General features: G+C 45.5%; 1 protein-coding gene across 1 annotated transcript; it reads right to left on the reverse strand.

The window, feature by feature from the left end:
* Positions 1-975: 975 nt before the first annotated feature.
* traf3ip1 (TNF receptor-associated factor 3 interacting protein 1) lies at positions 976-19,637 on the reverse strand. Its single transcript, XM_036545807.1, has 15 exons — positions 19,404-19,637; positions 18,143-18,211; positions 16,923-17,084; positions 16,141-16,269; positions 15,632-16,015; positions 14,900-14,974; positions 12,379-12,448; positions 12,046-12,063; positions 11,815-11,902; positions 11,159-11,251; positions 10,376-10,514; positions 10,016-10,052; positions 9,656-9,735; positions 2,522-2,745; positions 976-1,996 (listed from the first exon to the last, which is right to left on the reverse strand). The coding sequence occupies exons 1-15, from the start codon at positions 19,524-19,526 to the stop codon at positions 1,831-1,833; spliced, it is 1,857 nt and encodes a 618-aa protein (XP_036401700.1). The 5' UTR covers positions 19,527-19,637; the 3' UTR covers positions 976-1,830.
* Positions 19,638-19,856: the final 219 nt, after the last annotated feature.

Genomic DNA, 19,856 nt, shown 5'->3' on the forward strand with positions numbered 1-19,856 from the left:
GAGTAACAGTGATGTGCCAAATCCATACGAGACCTTCATCTGAACTCCTTTAGCGTGTTGACTTAAAGCATTTGTCTTTTCCATGACATGAAAAAAAAAAACATGAATCCAAGTCATGTATGAAGACATTGGTGGTTTTATGTCAGTGTCACAGACCTACGACCTCAGCTGAAGGTGTCTTTTCAACACAGAGATTAATCTGCATTCACAGTATTCAATTTTCATTTTTACTTTTTTAGGCACTCCCCAAGGACATGAAAATTTTACTGAAATGTAAACATTTATTTCACTCCACTACAAAATTATAGTAATTTGTAAACTATGATACAGACTCAAAATATACATATATACAGAAAATAAAGCAGTTGTAGATGTATGATTTACACAGTGCAGTTATAATGTCCCTTTTTAAAAGCAAGGTAAAAAAAAAGATTTAATATAAACATCCAAGCCTCTCCTTAATGGTAAAATATGCTTAGGTTTATTCGGATAATATCTAAGGTCATACTAGACTAATAGAGCTGTAGTAATACTGCTGCAGCAGGGTGGAAATTAAATGGAATATGCTGCATTAAAATCTGTATACAAACACAGTTTAATTGATATCGCTGGTCAATCGATGTAAGTGTAAAAAACATTCAGTCTGTACTTTTAAGCGTTTGAAATACAAGTAGCCTCTTTGCTGAGGCCTGACCAAGCCCAGAAATCTGTTTCAGCCAGATTTATTACTAATTCAACAAAAACAGAATTTGCTTATTTGGTGTCCACTAGAGGGCACTGGATAGGCAACTGTCAACAAACTGAATTGATCAGTTTCTCTTCTATGTTGCCTATCCTGAGCAACTCGCCTACAGTCTTAGCTAAGTGAAATCAGTGAGATTGTTATTTCATTTGCAAAATGGTTTATATGTCAAAAGCAGAAAAATATCGTAGAGGAAATTTTTAATGCAGAAAGAACTTAAGTTTTGTGCGTAAAAGGAATAGCCCGATACATGCATACGAAGATCAAACTGGGCAACTTATTACAGGTGAAGCCTTCCAAAAGAAGCATGTTATTTTCAGCTCTCTCAGCGACCAGCCATGGTTTTACAGCAGTTCTCTCCCGTCTGACACAGTAAGGCTCATGCTTCAACACTGTAGTGTTTATCATGTGGGTAAAGTGCTTTTTCCCCGGATCTCCTAATCAGGGAAACAATCTCGTTTTTCAAAGTGCAGTGGTGCTGGACCGGAGAGACACTGAATAACAGAAACAACTGCGGTGCGCACGTTTCTTGTTTTTGGCACTATCTTCCCCTTGCAGTAAACATGGGATTTATTGCTTTCTGTAGACTTCCAAGAGCTACAAACTAAATGACTAACTAGGACAATAAATGGGTTCAGCTATATTTGAATATTGCTTTTTAGGCACTGGGGTGGGGCTCAGGGGGAAAAAAATAAACCTAGGGTAAGTGCTTGGTTGCACATGCCAAGGATGTATCCATTTCCCATCAGGCGTATCTGGGCTTTATAATGTGCAGAGCTGAAAGGCCAATGGGGTGATATAAGAGCACTGGGCCAGTGGCATCATGAGGAAACCATGGAAACTCTCCTTAACCTGTCACAGAGGCTGGGGTGGGACAGTGGGAAGGCAGCTGCAGCCATACTCATGCTTTAACAAAAGGGCACGGCGCAGGTGACAACGCTCACTCCAGTGACCCTGGGGCACATCCGGACGCAGAGCCAAAGGAAGCTCGGTGTTTAGAGGGACACCATTTTAAATGGTGCCTCGGCACTGGGCTGTCCTCTCGTGGTTAGTGCGGTCGCTGTGGCTGCCATCTCTGTGTGTGTCCCTTACACACGGGAGGAGAAGTTGATGCTGGACATCATCTTTTGGATCTTGTCCTCGTTGCGGAGGATGCTGGACTTTACGGCACAGATCTTGTCCTGCTGGTCCAGGATCAGCTGCTCCAGTTCCGCCAGCTCCGCTTTCAGCGGCTCCACTGCGTTATCTGTTATCCTGTCAGACAGACCAACAAATGCTCACTTGTCAGCATGTTTACATGCTGTCATAGCCATTATGAGTAGGTTACATGAATCTTGATCTTGTAATGTTTGTCCATAAATCCTTTCATATTTCATAAAAATGACTGACAAAGCGTGGATGGAGCTTTGGAAAATCAAGGGAATGTTTTCCGTTTTATGTGCATAGCATTCATCAATCAGCTGTGTGTCAACTGGTTTGAGGTATGCTGGGAAAAATCACCCTCGTTCCCTGGGTTTAACATTCAAGACTCTCATGAGATCTTAAAAATTGACTTCAGGCTCCAGTTTGATACACATATTTAATAATAGCAGCAAGGAAAGGTACTGGTTATTTATAGCCATAACCCTCTCAAGAGAGTCTCGAGAGATTATGTTCAATTATACATACACACACACACACACACACACACAGAGCATGTTGAGGTGTTACGGGGTATGGTGAAATGTGACAGGGCATTGGAGGGTGCCACAGGACAGAGCGTGGCAGGGCGTGGCCTACCTCTGCTCCTGCAGCAGGGCCTGCGCATGCTCCTGGTTCTCGCGCCGCCACGTCTCCAGCTCCTTCTGCATGGAGTCCATGTCCTCCTGGATGTAGTCCATGATCTTGCCCAGGGGCAGCGCGCTGCGGCACACCGTCTGGATGGAGGAACGCAGCCTCTCCATCTCCCTGGAGACCAGGTCCCGCTCCTTCCTCCGGGACGCTTCCGACACCACCGCCTGCTCCTGCGTGTGGGACAGGGAAGAGGGCAGAGACAGGAGAGGAAGATGGAGCAGAGAGAGAAAGAGAGAGAGAGAGAAGGAAGAGAGAGAGGAAGATGGGAAAACAGGAAAAGACAGGAAGGAGAGAGGGGAAGGGAGCAGCAGAGAAAGACGAGAAAGAAAGAGAGAGAGATAGAGGGGAAAGTCAGGGAGGGAGGGGGGATGTGTAGAAAGAGAAAGAGGGTCTCACAACAGCATCCCTCACGCTCTCTTCACGCTGGAAGTTACTTCAACTCTAAATTAAATAATCACTTGTAAGGAATTTCTATGCGTGCCAACAAAGTATTACATAGAAAAGGAGACTATATTTAGTGGTTTGGATTTCAAGACAAAAATGCTACCCAAATTATACAGACCTACTGGAGTGTATATACAGATCAAAAGCAGAGAAATTTGGATCCATAATCTCTGGACTGGATTATGAACACTGATACACAGAGCGTCTGCTGTGTGTGGTATATGAGGGCCTGCTATGCCCAGTCACTCCCCCTCCTCCAGCACCCTGTGCTGTAGCTGTTTACTCAGCTGCCTCTGTAGGCCGTGTGGAATCAAGCCAAGCAGGCCACACTCTGCCTGCCCACACACACACGCACACACACTGCACGCGCACACACACATATGTGCTTGCACCCACACAGACACTTGCAGAGACACACACACACACAAGTACAAGGGCATATAGTTACAGACACATGGACAAATGCCCTACCACACACTCCCACTTAAACACATATCAACGCACATCCCTGCACACTGGCACACAGAAATGCACTCAAACACAGACAGCCAGACACACCCATGCTCACCCAAGCAAAGATGTACAGACGTACATACTTTAACATTTACACAAACTTAGACACTCACACACACATAAATATCCCTGCAAACACTCCTTAAGACTGAATTGTATGCATAGTGGTAGTGAAGTTAATATACAGTTAATACACATATACCCTTTTCAAGTTTGGAGACATTCAAGGGTGGCGTCTTCATATGACCTCAAAACAGTATCAGACTGTATTCTAGCGCTTCAAACCTAGTCTGAAACAGATGGACTTTAATATGAATCCTTTACATAACAAAAACAGCCCGTTTAGTAACACCTGCTTCGTAGCACAGAAGAATTCACACTTCACCAAGGCTACAAAAATCCCTGCAATTCCATATAAACATCAGCTCAAGGAATATGTGCACTTCTAAATAAAGTGGAGCAGCTATACTTCTCAGTCATTCACAAAGTCTGAGAAGTCCTGTGGTTAACTATGTGGGCCAACCTGTTATTTTTTTTTTAGCTCTTACAATAAGCGAACGTCGCTTTTTTCCACTCTGGAAAGCACTATGCAGAGAACCCCTCAATGTCTTTTTTCCCCTTTTATAACAGGAAGCAAGCAGAGTTTCTGACAAGCTGGCCTTTTAAGCATAAAGAGACTGAAATATCTGAGGACTTTCTGCAGAGTGGGTGGCTTTCCAAGCACATGAATTCCACAGCAAAACAAACACAGCCCGGCACTTTCACCAACCGTCAGCCGAGTGCGGAAGTCAGACAGGATGGTCTGTTTACCACCCCCCCCCCCCCCCGACACACACACACACCTCGTCCCAAAAGAAGTGTGCGTGTCGGTCTCGGACAATGTAAATCAATCGGCTATAAGGCTCTGTCAGGGGTTACAAGCCCAGAGGGCTCCTATTTTTCCTCTTTTTCATGAGGAAATAAGGAAAATATTTGTTTTGTGCGCAGCAGACGTCCTGCTTTTCCCATCAGCCCGAGCAGACCGACATGCCGCGATCCAGAGGCAGGTGGCGCAACAGGCCTCACCGCTCTCTTGCTGCTTGTGGCCTTCCTCATCATCCCCTTCCTCACCACCCTCAAATGATTGACACAACAGGTACAGGGCTCGACAAGGACTATCGCACCAGGCTAAGCTAACACTACACAAAATGACCAACATTTGATTTCTTCTCCAGGCAACTGATTAGTCTGCTTCTGTTTTTCATCACAGCACAAGGCTCAGAGCAGAGGCAGAACCTGGTTCTGAAAGAGTCACACTGTCCCTGCATTTAAGCGCAAGTGTGTAATAGGACTTCTTAATACTGGACCAAAATTCAACAGAAATTCTTCATTTTGAGAATACTTCAGGTCAAACAAAATATAACAGGCCTAGTAAATGCATGAGAAAGCTATGGACTGCAGAGTGGTTATGACAACCAAGACATGAATAATGAATAATTACTTAAAAGAAAAGGACATCTGTCTCAACTCTGGAATTCCAGTGTAATGCGACTTTTGCGATACCAAAAAGAATATACAAAATACATTTGAATAAACCACAATGATATTGTGAGAATCACTGTGAGAATGACATGTAGGTAGAAAATTAAGTTCCAGTTTTAAAAAAACTGTATGCAATAAACTGGCCAGAAGAGAAAAAAAAAATTAGAAACACATTTATTTATAGGAAAACGGTACTGGTGGGATATGAAGATTAAATAATTACACTTCATTAAACAAGTGCAGATAATGTTAATGTTACTGTTAAAGACAAGGTACATGTGAAACATAAAAGTGTGACACACTGGTGTGTCACTGGGCCTTTGAGCACACTTGACAAACTAAGCTTGACTCTGGGGGAAGAACAGTACAGAAAATATTTTCTCCTCCACACTTATGTGGATCAAAGCCACGCCTGTCTTCCCTATTAGTTCACTCTACGTGAAAACATCTGAGAGTGTCTGACTGCACAGATACAGAAAAACACATTCTAATAGTGAAAATAAGCACTGCTGTAAAGGAGAATCTTAGCATTTCTTTTAATCGTGTTATCGTGTGAAAACATACCGAAAAGGCTAAAGGTACAGACTACAGTTTAGATAAACAACTTTTTACCGTCAAAGAATTGTACTGAAATGAAGAGGGTGTGAGAAACCATGTGAGAATGCATAGAGTTGACAACTGCATTAGGTAGTGGTGGCGATCCATTTGGTGTGCTTCTGCTGAGAATCCACATAGAGAACTGAGCTAGAGACACAGTGCTGCTAGCCAATTGCCTCACATGAAACCCTTCCTCAAACGCATAAATTCAAACTCTTCCAATGTGAGCTTATTATTATAGGCACTCCACGCCTCAATTACGTGTGACTTCTCTGAAGCCAGCTTAGCTAACAAAAATGAACTAGAATTTCAGTGCAGCAGCCAAAAAAAAAAACACCCATCAGAAGCACATGCAAATTACGTAGCTGTAAAATAACAATCTCTTCTCCTTCAGTTTTTGCGTTTCAGTCATTGCATGCTAGCTACCACAAAGCCAAAAGTAGACAAGGGCAGACCTCTGGTGCTGCTGGAAGGGACCCCAGGTCTGTGTGAATTTGGTGTAATGGAGCTTTGAGCATCAGAATGTCAGCACAGGGACACGCAACGGAAAAATCGAGACCACTGTAACACACATACACAGGCACACACATTCTAATGGAATATTAAGCACTTTACAGTGCACAGGCATAGGGATACATATTGTAATACTGAGAGTACAATACTGCACAGATTCAGAGCTAGTGCACTATTTGTATAGCTCTGATCAGAGGAGAGTTCCCTGCAGTCCATATGGTTTAAACAGTAGCACAGAGAAGCAGAGCCAGACCTTCGTGCCGTGCCCTGGTGATGGAAGAACTGAGCAGTGGTTTGGGGTTACCTCCCAAGTCAAACTGTAAAAATAGCAGGAGGGCACTGGACTGAGGAGAGCAGAGAGGGGCATACTGGGATCAGTCAATCACATATGAAGCAGTGTAATGAAGAGAGGGGCAGTAGTGGGGGGTGTACTGAGATCAGTGGTCAAGCACACAGGAAGAAGAGGAGTGAGGACAGACAGGAATGGAGGTGTTCTGGGATCTGTACAGCACAGAGGAGACAGAGGAATGAGGAGAGGGGGTAAGAGCGGGGGGCATACTTGGATCAGTCCTGCCACTGACCTCGCTGCTGTGACTTCAGACTCAAGGGGACGTCCTTTACTGAGAGAAATGCTGTAATCAGGCTGTATCACACCAATCAGTGGACTGCTACGAAGGCTTAGAGATTATCACACTATTGTAAAGGCTTTCAGCCTCTACAGCAGACAGTTGTAGGTGGCACTCCTATTACTTAAACCTTACGCATTTCCGTATTAGCAAAATCCAATTCAGCCGCCCGCCCACTGGGCAATCATTTTAAACCCCCTTGCCCAAGAGTCTACCAGCACCATTCTGCTCTTGAGTCCCGACTGCTCAACAGTGCTGCTCGCGTGAATCTGGCACATGGAAACGGGGCGGGATTCAGGAGTATCCAGCGCGACCACGACACCTGTGCCACCACAGTGTTGTCTCAGCCCGCTCTCCGCATGGAGGCGGGCGCGCTGGAAGCAGGCCTTCATCTCTCCACCAGGCCAGACAGGAGCGTTTATTTTCCTGCAGAGTGCTCTGGCCTCTCTCATTCCTGCTTTTCAATCAACAGTGGTCCATTTGTGTCACATGGTTTGTTTATCCATCCCGGGCCTTCATCAAGGGTAATTTGACAGAGTTTAAAAAAAAAAAAAAAAAGGTGGGGAAAAAAAATGCGCAGAGGGGGGAATTCTTCTTGCAAAAATGCAGCTGCTCTGAGAGGCCTTCCTCATTCGGGGCAGAAAGACACCCTCCAACAAGCATCTTACAATAATATACAAGCCATGTGGGGGGGTCGTGGAGAAGGTCATCCCCAAAATATGCGCCAAATTCTTCACAGTCTCATTTTCAGAGGTGAGAGGGGTAGCACAGTCGAAGTGCTTCAAACAGAAGCACAGCTGATCAGAATGCTCTTCCCAGGGTGAAACACCCCACACATAACCAAACATGAACGCTAAAAAAAATACATGAATGATAATATTACCACCTCTTGTGATTTCTCATGAGGGATAAAAAAGTAACAACAGACCAAAAAAACATCAAGTCACCGGGACCACAATTGATTAAAATATCTTCAGACTTCAAATACAACAATATTATAAAACAAAATGACCGTACAATGTTGATTACCACATTAGCCTGTGAGTGAACAATTAAAAAAAAACAATGTCCATTCAGAATCAATAATGTCTGAAGTACGTTCAAACAAGCTTGGGGGATTTAAGGAAACTTTTTATTTACATTTTCAGTGCTACACTGACATTACAGGGGACAGATGTCTTCATGACACAGATATGTGACTGTTTCAAGCCAGGGAGGGAGTCAATACTGTCCCTTCGACAGGGTATCAGGCAGGAAAGGGAAGAGAAGGCAGGCTAACTACGTAAACGTGCGGCCCCCCTTCGGACTTCCGGCAGCACCAGTGGCTAATTCCCGCACTGCCCTGTAATAACGCACAGGAATTCAGGGAAACTGATGAGGCTGCAATTACCAAGGCCCCTGCTCCCTTCGTCCGGGCTCCGCAAGCGTGTGTCCACCGCCTCTGATGGGGGAAATCTAATTTAATCGCCCCCGTTTTAAAAAGAAACCTGATCTGGTCATTTAGAGATGAGGAATGCAGAGAAGGGGGTGGTGGTGGGGGTGGGGGGCGCAGACGTGGGGTGAGTCTTCTGAAGACCGGCTGGGAACGGCTTGGCGAGGGAGAGCGCGTGTCGGAGACGGAGCAACGCGGCTCCGGGACGCCTGTTCCTGCCGGCACCACCTTCCTGGCGGGCGTGCAGCCTAAAACGTTTCCGCGCCATCGGCTGAGGAAAAACACCGTCCGTCACTGACGGCCCCATCCCGGGGTGGCTGGGGAGCGCACGTTCCCTGCATTGGAGGGACCACCCAAATCAGTCCGAGCACACCCGCCACGGAACGGACCACAAACCCCCTGAAATGAATCACTATCAAAATATTGACACGAGGAGTGCCCCCCCAAAAAAATCTCCACAGTAAGAGTTCCAGCAGATGGGTGAAGCTAGTAACGCCTTCTGTTAAAAAGGAGGACGCAGTCAAGTTGTAGCAAAACAACAGATCTGCAGTAAAATATGAACACAGCAGTCCATAAAGTACAGGAAAATGCATTTATTGCTCATCTGGATCTGGGTGGAAGCATTAACACTGTCCCTCAAATACAGCATTTTCTATGGAACGGAATATGTCAGCCCTTATATGTTAGTTGGTTACTGTTTTCTGTATGGTGAAAACAATAGTGTTGGTCCCAGTCACAGTTCTACTGACATCACAAAACATACAGCAGCTGTTTAAACAGAATTTGGGGTACAATTTAGGCATCCTTAAATCTGCCCTTTATCACAAGGAATTAAAGTGTTTTTTTTTTTCTCCAGACGTAGTTGTGTTTATTAAAGGGCTTCACTCTGCTGCAGACAGTCACAGCTGTGGAATGAACACTGCTCTGGTCAAGTACTCCGTGTGACCACATACACGTACACACACACACATATGCACATACACCCATAAACACACATGTACACATACACAAACACACGCACACCCAAGTCTGAGATCTTCCTGCATTAATTTGAGGGGTTATACTCGCTTTCTCATTACTCTAGAGGCCAAATCTCTGAGCGTGTCCTCAGCAGACCTGAGGGCCTGGGATTACACTTCCGCACTTCATCTGCAGAGCAGCTAGACTACATGCCTTCATGTTTACTTGTGTTTTTCAGACACCAAATTAACAGAGAACAAAACATCCCTTAGGTACTGCATTCCAGGAACGAGCCTTGGTACACTGAAAATGCGATGGTTATAAGTGAAATCCAAGCATTTACTCACAGGAAAGCAATGTTTCTTTCACAGCAAATGGCTCTGGATGCCGATGTTACACTGTGATAACACTGCCATCTAGTGACACACTAAGACTTGAGAGGAAAGGAAATGGTACAATCCGACTGCATCTTACCGCGTCTTTAAACGATGATTGCGACAACGGTGACGTCTCATAGTCTTTCTTGGTTTCCAGGATTTTTTGTACCAGCCCACCTGAGAAAAGATGGTGATGACAGATTAATCCCAATATCATTCAGCCGAGAGATTCACGGCACGATGGTGTACACGCATGTGTTTATACAGGTCTCCATGTACATGCCAAGCAAAACACTCCTAGAGGCAGATGAGGTAAAAAAAATTCAAAATTAACTTGTCTGTTTGTTATTTAATGATACAGTGGTTGAACATTTATTTGCTTTATGATGACTCACAGTAAGGTTATGACTAATTCCTTATTGTGTTGAGTGTTTTTCAGTTTGAAGGGTTTGGTTACCATGTTTCTCGCCATCTCGTAGTTCCACTGAAGGCTCCTGGGGGAGAGACGGGATGCAGTGATTACAGCTCCATCATGTAGGTTTGAATTCATCAAAAGCCAAAACAATGCACTCTCACAGAGATTCCCGCAGCACTGCAGCAACCTCATTCCCACACCGTCACATCAATGTTGCGAGAATGTTGGGTGCTTCCTTGCCTGGGACCAGCCCGGACCCACTCGGTATTCTTTTCACACCTCTCAGGACCAGGAGCGAGTAACTAGACCCGGCTTTGACAGAGCTGGTAGTAATTTATGTCCCTCTGAAAGGGTGTGGGTCTGATTGGGTGAGGCTGTGATGGACAGGACTCTGATACTCACCAGCTCCAGCTCTGGCATGTCTGGAGGATGCACTGCCACCTCCTCCACAACAAACTGCTCCTCGTCCTCCTCGTTGTCGGAGAGTTTGCTCCCCTCCACAATCAGAGCTGAGGAAGAGGACGGCTTGGCACTGCCCAGTCTAGAAGGGGGTGTTGGGGGAGAGCACAGCCATCCGTTAGAGAGGGCGAGACAGAGGGCAAAAGAACAACAAACCGCAAAGGACCAAAAACCTAGCAAAAACTCTTTTTGGTTTCCACTCCCAGAAACTTCCAGAACTGCTCCTATCCCTCACTCCTAAACACCAGGCCCAGCCAATTATGGGAGGCTGAGAGGCATCACATTGCTTTAAAAATTTTAAAAAGTATTTATTTTTTAAAAATATTTTTGCTCTCTGAAAAAGTCTAAAACCAGATAAAAACAGGATTTCACAGTTCTAGCCAAGACAGTGGAAAAGATCACAGAGAGACAGTCTTCCAAGCGTACAATATGGAAGGATTAAAGCTTTGGATTAGTATGTATCCGCAGTAAGGGTGTTTTGTGTATTTGTAGTGAGAATGTAGTGTGTTTTAGCAGTAAGGGAGAAGGTCATATCAACAATGACAGTGTGGTGGGGCTGTAATACATATTAGCAGTGAAGTTGTAGGTTACATTAGCAATAAGAGGGTACGGAATATTAGCAGTGAGGGTACAGGGAATATTAACAGTGAGGGTATGGGGCATATTAGCAGTGAGGGTGTAGGGCATATGTGCAGTGAGCTTATAGGGCATATTAGCCCCCTTCACCTCTCTGCAGGCGTAACTTCGGGACGGCTCTCCTGCCTCCTGACTCGGGGTGGTGCGGGACGGGCGCTGTTGGGACGGGGCACCCTCCTGTTACTGCCAGGGAACAGACCGCACCAATTATTCCCAGCATGCACCACAGCCACAGCACACGCTGCTAGCTCCACACACAGGAAAGAAATCACTGAAGCTCATCTGGCTGTGTACCAGGACTGCATTTTTCACGGCTGATGTCAGAGCAACATCAGATTACCGGAATGATAATGTCAATCTGAAACTGAGATGAAAAAGTTACTAAGATGTAAAAGTGAGTCAGCCAGGCCAGCATATGTTACAGGCTTAATGCAATCTCTGCTGGAGGCAGAAAGTGGGAGCTTTTCCCATGAGGACAGGCGAGAGAAAGAATGTAGAGGAAAGAGAGCATGCATAAACACACGCACACGCATACAGTCCTTCTCTTTTGTTGTTTTGTTGATCCCATTGAAGTGAAATTAACCGTAGTAGCACAATTTCAGCTGAGCATGGTTACAGAGGTCATTCCCACTGATTGCACCAAATTGGAGCTGTGTGGTGCAGTCACTGTAATCAGCTGCATCAAACACGCCTTTCCTTGTACACCCCCACCCTGTTGGCCCCAGTGAGGCTGAGAGAGAGCTGACCTATGAGTGGTGTGTGACAGGACGGCATCTGTTGTGTCTCCACCGTTCTCCAGGGGGACAGATTTCCCCGCTGCAGGGGGGTCAGCCTCTGCAACAACACAACATCACCTCAGTGACACCCATGTACTGTACCAAGTCCACATATTTTGACTGCTGCAATGGTGCCATCTGCTGGCAGGAAGTGGTACTCTCTGTCTCTGTCTCTGTCTCTGAGGAAAAAGGAATACTCACCCCCATCGCTGTCCGAGTCTGAAAACAAGGAAGAGATAAAATTACTTTTCATTAAAGCTCAACTTACAGTTTAACTGCTCTTCCTTCATCCCTCTAACTGTACTGCTTTGATATAAAGAGTTCAGGCGAGGCGAACTGCAGTCATCCTTGCTAAATCCAGAACTCAGGAAAATCAACTGCTGGTTGTGGCATTTAAAAGACATACAACTTTCTCCAAAGTCCAAACATTAAGACGAAACAGTTTACATGCAGTCATAGAATCGCTAAGGTTTAATTGAAATCCATTAGCTAAATCAAGTTCAAACCGATGACAGCAAGGTGCAAAAGGCATACCTCCCGGTTTGGGCCTTCTCCTCTGTCCCTTGGCGGATGAGGGTCGGGGTGCTCGGGTGGGACTCTCTAGCTGGAGACAGGGAGAATAAGACTGATTCAGTCTCATGGGGATGACACAGCCCTGCTATTTAAGGCTTACAGCCCTAGTGAACTCATATCCAGTCCACAAAAATAGCTGGAAATGGAACACAGAAAGGTCAGGCAAAGGACTTCACACGCCTGTATCTAGAAGGCCAGGGTGATGTTCAGAGAGAGGGAGAAAGAGGGGAAAGAGAGGGTGAAAGAGAGGGAGACGGAGGGGGGACATTTACATTTTTTAATTTGATGCTCCTATTGAGAGGAACTTACATACATCAGTTGAGAGACTGTAAGAGGGAGTGTTTTTTTTTGGTTGAGGCTTTACGAAATCCACTTTTATATCAATGCCAATACATCATTTTAACCAAAATGAGGGGCTGAGAGAGGCAGAAAAACAAAGTGGGGATTAGGGGACAGAGGGGTGAGAGAAAGGGGGGAAACAGAGACAGCAAGAGAGAGAAACAGTACCTCGGGCACCATATTAAGTGAAGGCTTTTGGAAGACAGAAAAAGCCATGGAAAGTTAAAAGCAAACATGGTGGACACAGAAGATACGCACAGCTCCTCTTCAGACAGAGGGAAGCACCTGCTTTGAAGACATCTGCATTTGCAGAATATAAAAGCAGTAAACACAAAATGACCAAAATATCAGCTCTATCATCCATCCTGTATTTTAAGACTGAAAATCACTTGACTTGATCCATCAAACATTGTTGTGATCTTCACTCTTTAGTCCAGTTCCTAGCTACATATTACAGAGATGAGACCCAAATGTCCATTAATTCTACCAAGATAACACTAATCCACTCCACAGACCAGTATTAAAAACATATTTAAAAAAAATTAAATAATCCATTTGTTCTCGCTAATGTTTATGAACTATACACTTATAACCCTGCACAAAGTAAGGTTTTCACTTTATACTGTTTGTTGCCATTATCAGTTTTCTCTCACAAAGTGTGAATGAGTTCAGATGTCTTTGCAGTGAGTCATTCTTTACACAGAAAAAACTGCAGTTTCAAACAGTGCTTGAGGGGGAGGTGAGGGTTTGACTATCCAGACATTAGTTCTCAGGAGCTGTGGAACATATGAATATGTAACTGCATGAAATGCATATACCTTTTGAAAAATGACTTTTTATGACTTTTTGTTGAGAAATGTGGTATGTGGCAGCACACAAAACAAATGGTTGCTGAATTTGCTGTGATGCTGCTTTCAGTGAAAATCACTACAAGGACACTCTTCTAATAATAACAAGAACAGAGCAGAGAACCGCAGTGCAGCAAAGACTCTGATATGATTATGAATGCATCTCCTGTGGTCATATGTGTAGAATTCAAGGAGCAAAAAATAGATGCAGTATTATTTATTGCTTTCTATCCTTTTAACATGCTTAACAACAACCGTTTCAACCTACTGACGATCCACTACCAGCTACAGCCGTTACAACTGCAAAATTCCACTGTTGCTGCCACACAAGCTGTCAAAAAATATAAAAATCTTTTTTCTGTTTCTCTTCAGTACCACAACTCCTTCTCCTCTGCCTGAATGTCTCACTAAATCATCTTTTTAGTGAACGGAAAAACATCTTAAATAAGGTCTGAAGACTGATATCAGAAGAACCCACTCCTAGCTCATTACATTCACCCCAGCGCCTGGTTCAGGTCCTGGTCCTCTCACACCTGGGCTACCATAACTCATTGGCCTCCCTGAACGTTCGGTCAGAGCCCTGCAGCACATCCAGAATGCTGCTACTTGGCTGGTCTACAACCTCCCCATATTCTTCCATGTCTCACGGAACACAAAAATGGACAGGTAAATGGAGCACACAGGTACACAGGCAGACAGAACACACACACACAAAAGGACATCTTTTAATCGTCATGGTATACAGAGCTCCAGACTGTGACCAAAAGACCATTTTTTGAGAGTGTGCGGGTTAAAATTTCACGTGGTCGCATTCGTACGTGTGCATGATGATCATTAGGCTGTTTTGGTGGCCCTCCGGCAAGGTACTGTGTTAGCCATTGTGGTTGAAAGTAGTAGAAGAAAAAGTAGCAAATATCAAGTCTCGAATCACTGTCATATCTTTACATCAATGCAAAACTAGGGTATACAAATTAAGACAACTATTCATCAGCATGCAAGGTCACTGATTAATACCATGCTGTACCAAAAAAAAAGGGGTGCGACCAAATCATGCGCTGGTGCGACCAACTGGGAAAGTTGGTACCAGTGGAAAAGTTAGTCTGGAGCCCTGCACACAGCTGGACAGACAGGCAGGCATGTACAGGTGTCAGATAAAAGGTTGCCGCCTTTGGAGGGGAGTGTGTATCTGTCAGCCAGGTCTGACAGGAACCAATGATGTTGTGCGTCAAACGAAGGATGACCTGAAAAGAATGCTGTCTGGCCAGTAGACAAGAAAGCCAAGCAAGCCAGCTCACCTGCTCTGGCTCTGCTTGGGCACTGAGAGGCTGTCCCGCTGGTCGCCCATTCCGCGTCTCCTCCTTGTCCCTGGGCTGAACACAGGCAGACACACAGCTCTAAATATAAAAATCTAAATATCTCGCATTGCTGCATCAGCTTTGAGGTCTGGTGTCCCCTGCAGCGGTGCGGCAGAGGACATAATGTGTACGTGGCAGCAGTGATTCGCGTGCAGATTCTTTTTGCATAACATCCGTAGACTCTTGTACCTCACTACGTATTCAACACAGCTCCTAGTTCAGGCCCTGGTCCTCTCACGCCTGGACTAGAGTAGCTCCTTCTTTGCTCGTCTTCCTGCCCGTGCCATCAAACCCTGACTAATCCAGAATGCAGCCGAACAACTTGTCTACAATCTCCCTAAACATAGTCAAGTTACTCCCCTCCTCACCTCATTTCATTGGTTTTCTGTTATCGCTCGCATCAAGTTCAACACCTTGGTGCTGGGATACAGGACAGTAAACTGGACAGCCCCCTAATTCCTACATTTGGTCTTCAAACCTTATGTTCCACCAAGATCACTATGCTCTACAACCATGGGGCAACTGACTGTCCCGTTCCAACAGGGTTGCTCCTCTCAAACATGATCCCTGTCTGTACTGGTCCCTTAGTGGTGGAATGAACTCCCCATAGGGGTCAGGACAGCAGAATCAGTGGCCATCTTCCAATGCATGTGTAGTGAGAGCACATCCTACCTTCTCATCTTGTTTTTCGGTTTCCTTCGGTTCCTGCCCTGCCTCCCTCTCCTTGTCCGCCTCTTTGCCTCCGTCTCTGCGTTTCTCCCGGTCTCGCTCTCGCTCTCGGTGTGGGTCTCGCTCCTTGGCCTTGTCCCTGTCACGGCTCTTGTCCTTTTCTCTCTCACGGTCTTTCGCCCGCTCGTGCTCACGGCTTTTCTCTGCCCTCCCCCCCTCCCTATGCCCCTCCTTCTCTGCCCTCCCCCGCTCCCTGTGGCCTTCCCTCTCCGCTTTCCCGCCCTCCCTGTGCTGGTCCTTCTCAGCTCTCCTGCCCTCCTGCTCCTTCGGCCGCTCCTGATCCTTCCGGTCCCGACTGGTGCCACCATCTTTGATCTCCATCTTCTCCTAGAAAACATTAAGGGCCCTTTCATGTTCTGGCACTACAGTGGAAAAGGGGGTATAAGTGAGCCAGCCTGGTGCCAGCTCTACAGCGGGGTATTAGCAGGAAAGTCAGGTCCAGCTGCTCTCACCTCCTGGCTCCTCTGACGATCTCGGTTCCCCCGGTTCTCCTTGTCCTGGGATTTGGTGGAGGTGGGCTTCCCCTTGAGGTCGGGCTTGTCCCCCGCCAGGACCTGTCGCACTGCCTCTTCACTGGACAGCTGAAAAACACAGAAACTCATGTTACTGCTTACAACACTGCCGATAATCCACTTAGTTATAATCCACTTATTTCGATCCACTTAATCCACTTAATTAATAATGAGACTGTTATGTATCAAAATACACTGTCTATACTTCGAACCACCAAGCAGGAAGACAGCAGCCATACATATAACTGTCTAAAATCATATCATCAAGAGAAGCTCTTCTGAATGAAAATCAGCATCACTTAATTTAGGCACACACTTTAATGCAGGCTGGTCTCCCGAGCTGCATCACTGTACTCTCCCGACCAGGGATTTGAAGCTGTTCTGTTTTCCTTTGAAACCTCATGGGTACAATTAAAACGCACAACGATACATAAAACCCTCTTCAGACTTCAAACAGGAGCTTGAAAGACTTGCTTCTGCTTCTTTCTGTCGCGTCAACTGCACAGTACACTGCCACACAACAATTGTGTAACAGGATTTGGGTCCAGTGATAAGCACTGTTTAACCGTTAGGGCTTGCCAGCACTATTTACACTCATGTCTGTGTTAAACACTGTTTGTCTTACCTGTGAAAGCCTGTTTCAACCTGCGAGAGAAGCGTTCAGCCTCGTGTCTGTGAAAACCCTGAGCAGTGGACAGTCTAATCTCTGTAACATCACTTACCTTGTTGAGGCAGCACTTGCCGATGGCTTGGAGAAGCTCGTTGGTTTTTTCAGGCTCGTGTCCTGCCACGATGCGTGCCGGCTTCACCGAGAGAGGCTCCCCGCTCACCAGTACCACCACGTCAATCGCCTTCTGGAGGAATGCGATCTTCGCTTCTTTATCCTGTAGCAGCACATGGGGGTGGAGCCACAGGTGTCAGACATGAAAAGATTGGGGGTTTTCATACTTGTAGATCCCTCAAATGTTACCAGTCTTTCTGGCACAAGCACTTTACAGCATGTGCACTCTTGATTTTCTAAATCACTTCCCAGCATCCTGGCCTTTTGAGGGAACAGAACTGGGAAGAGGACATAAGAAGTTTTATTTTAATGAGCAGAACACTCTCCTCCTTCACCAGACAGACAAACTGGTGGACAATACACAAAGACTATGGCTCTGTTTTTCAATACAAACAATGGGCTACATCCTTTCCAAAAAAGATGTGCAAATCAGTCAGCACACACAGACACCACAAAACATGCCAAATAGAGATTCATTCTGCATTAGCATCTGGCCAACAGCAAGTCCTTAAAACTCTAGTGCGTGCGTTCTGGCACAGGAGATTCCAAAATCTCACAGGGTCATCAGATTACCTTCTGAAAAAGCTTAACATGAAAATCTGCCATGGTTTAGCTCGGTGCCTCCTCCTTATCTGAGGCCAGTGAGTGATCCGTGACTGACCTCAGATCAGTTTCCTCAAGTATAGGGAACACATGTGTTATGCATGCTGGGCTTCAATGGTGGCCGTTGTCCTGTGGCCGCCCGCTACCTTACAGGATCAGGTGTGAAATCTTCAGTTCACCCAGCACTGCTTTGTATCAGTGTAACTTTGGACTGCAGACCCTGTTCAAGTGATTTTTTTTTTAACCTGGCACAGACACAGGCATCCTCACACAACAGGGATGAGAAAGGGAGTGGGGTGTGACGAGTGCGGGGTGATTAATCCTCTGGCTTTGCCACGGATCACTTCAAGACCGTGCCTCGGGTTACAAGAAAGGCAACGCAAACACCCAGCCAGCCACATCAGCGATTACATAAGCGTCAGCACGTGGCTTAGGCTGACGGCACTGTCACTAAAACTGACATCTCCAGTTACTCCTCTCTGAAAATCTGACAAGAATGCACAAATGTGTGCATTACCTGATAAACCACATGTGAACAAGCTGTGGACAGGACATTACCTTCACATTGTCCGATTTCATCTCCGCTTCCACATACAGGCCCCTCATGAATCCAGTGGTCCGGATCACCTGTGTGAAAGAAGAAGGGAAGGGTTCATCATGATGGAGATGGACCGATTTCAGCCACGCCTCTCTGGAAATATAAAACCGCTGACACAAAACCATACTGATGGTTTCAATCACTCCTCTCCAAGCACACTGCAAAACATGTGTGAAGACAATTTCATTTACACAACAGCAATTTTCTCCATGAGGTTGCCATGCAGGAATGGAAATGAGTACAGGAATGCATACTGCATAATGAAATAGTATTGAAACGTGCATGTGTCTTCATCAATAGGTGAGGCTAGCAGTAAGGGAAAGCAGAAGAGACAGAAAAAGCACAACCAGATTATAATCTTAGTCTGACAATGCAAACAGTTCATTCAAGATTGTGTAGGTTTAGGGAGTTTAGCCTATACATATCCCACACAGAAAGGTGCAAAAACCCACAGGCCCAACCATTTCTTAGTGTGTCACTGTCAAGACGGGTTACATTCTTCTCTCCTGTTGTAGGCTGTGAATATAAAATGGATCATCTTGGCTGAGTCTGGTTGCTGGTCTTTAGTCTGTTGTACCTGAAAGATGTCTCTTACCCCACCCCAAACGGCGGTGTGCTTACCGATGAAAACATTACTAAAGAAAATGGTAATATAATTTATACAAGATAACGGTTTAATAAAACCAATAAGCCGGACAGGAAAGTGACGTGAAACAAAAATCTGAATACGTCAAGGCAGTGGGGAATTTTTTCTAGAACTCATCTTGCCGAATTTTTACCATCGTTAACTAACTATAGCTTGTTTCTCATTATACTGTTGCACCCTGGTGCACCTGAAGGCACCGTAAGGACTTCGCATTGTTTGGCTTGCCTGTGGACTGCCTAGCAACGAAAAGACGCTAGCTAGTTAGCCAACATCAATCAGCCCGCCTGTCTTACACAATCGCCAGCTGCAAAATAATTTATCGATATACTCGAACCGAAATGAGAATTTACTGGTTAACTGCCGAAGACAGCGACCCAAAAACAATCCTCACAATGCAAACTTAGACCAGTTTCACCCAGCCAGTTAGCTAGCACCAGTCATCTTAGCTAAGCAGCCACTCTCCCGCAGTGAAGCTCATTGCAGATCATTTGTGAACTCCCTGAAACTTGCGGTGCTGGAGATCTACAAGACCTACCGAGCTAGCTACCAACACTTTACAGACACATTTTTCTCACCTCACTGAATATGTCGTGCAGGTATCGGAACGGTGGTCTACTGAGCAGTTTCTCTGTGAGTGGAGGCTTTTTGATCACTTTACCCAGCGTTTCTTGGGTCTTTCTCGCCACTGACCCGTTCATGGCAGATGTTTCGAGAAAAATATCCTAAATAGTTACTTCCCTTTTTAATAAGTCTAAAACGATTTAACGTTAGACTAACCGCCCCTCACTTAAATTTCGGAATCACAACGATTTTCACTCCCATAATGCATCCTTCTCCTCGGCCGCGCGTGCGCGGAAACCTCATAGTTGTCAGGCACGGCTGCTGCCCATAGCAACAGGTAACAACGTAGACCGACTAACTGTAGGCAAGAATATCTGAAGAAATAGCTTTGTTCCGCTAACTGATCGTACCGTTCGTTAATATGGAGTCGTGTCGTGGTTTATCATATTTGTTTTTGTGAATCAAAA

This window comes from Megalops cyprinoides, chromosome 14 (genome assembly GCF_013368585.1).
Source record: "Megalops cyprinoides isolate fMegCyp1 chromosome 14, fMegCyp1.pri, whole genome shotgun sequence".
Taxonomy (NCBI): Eukaryota; Metazoa; Chordata; class Actinopteri; order Elopiformes; family Megalopidae; genus Megalops; species Megalops cyprinoides.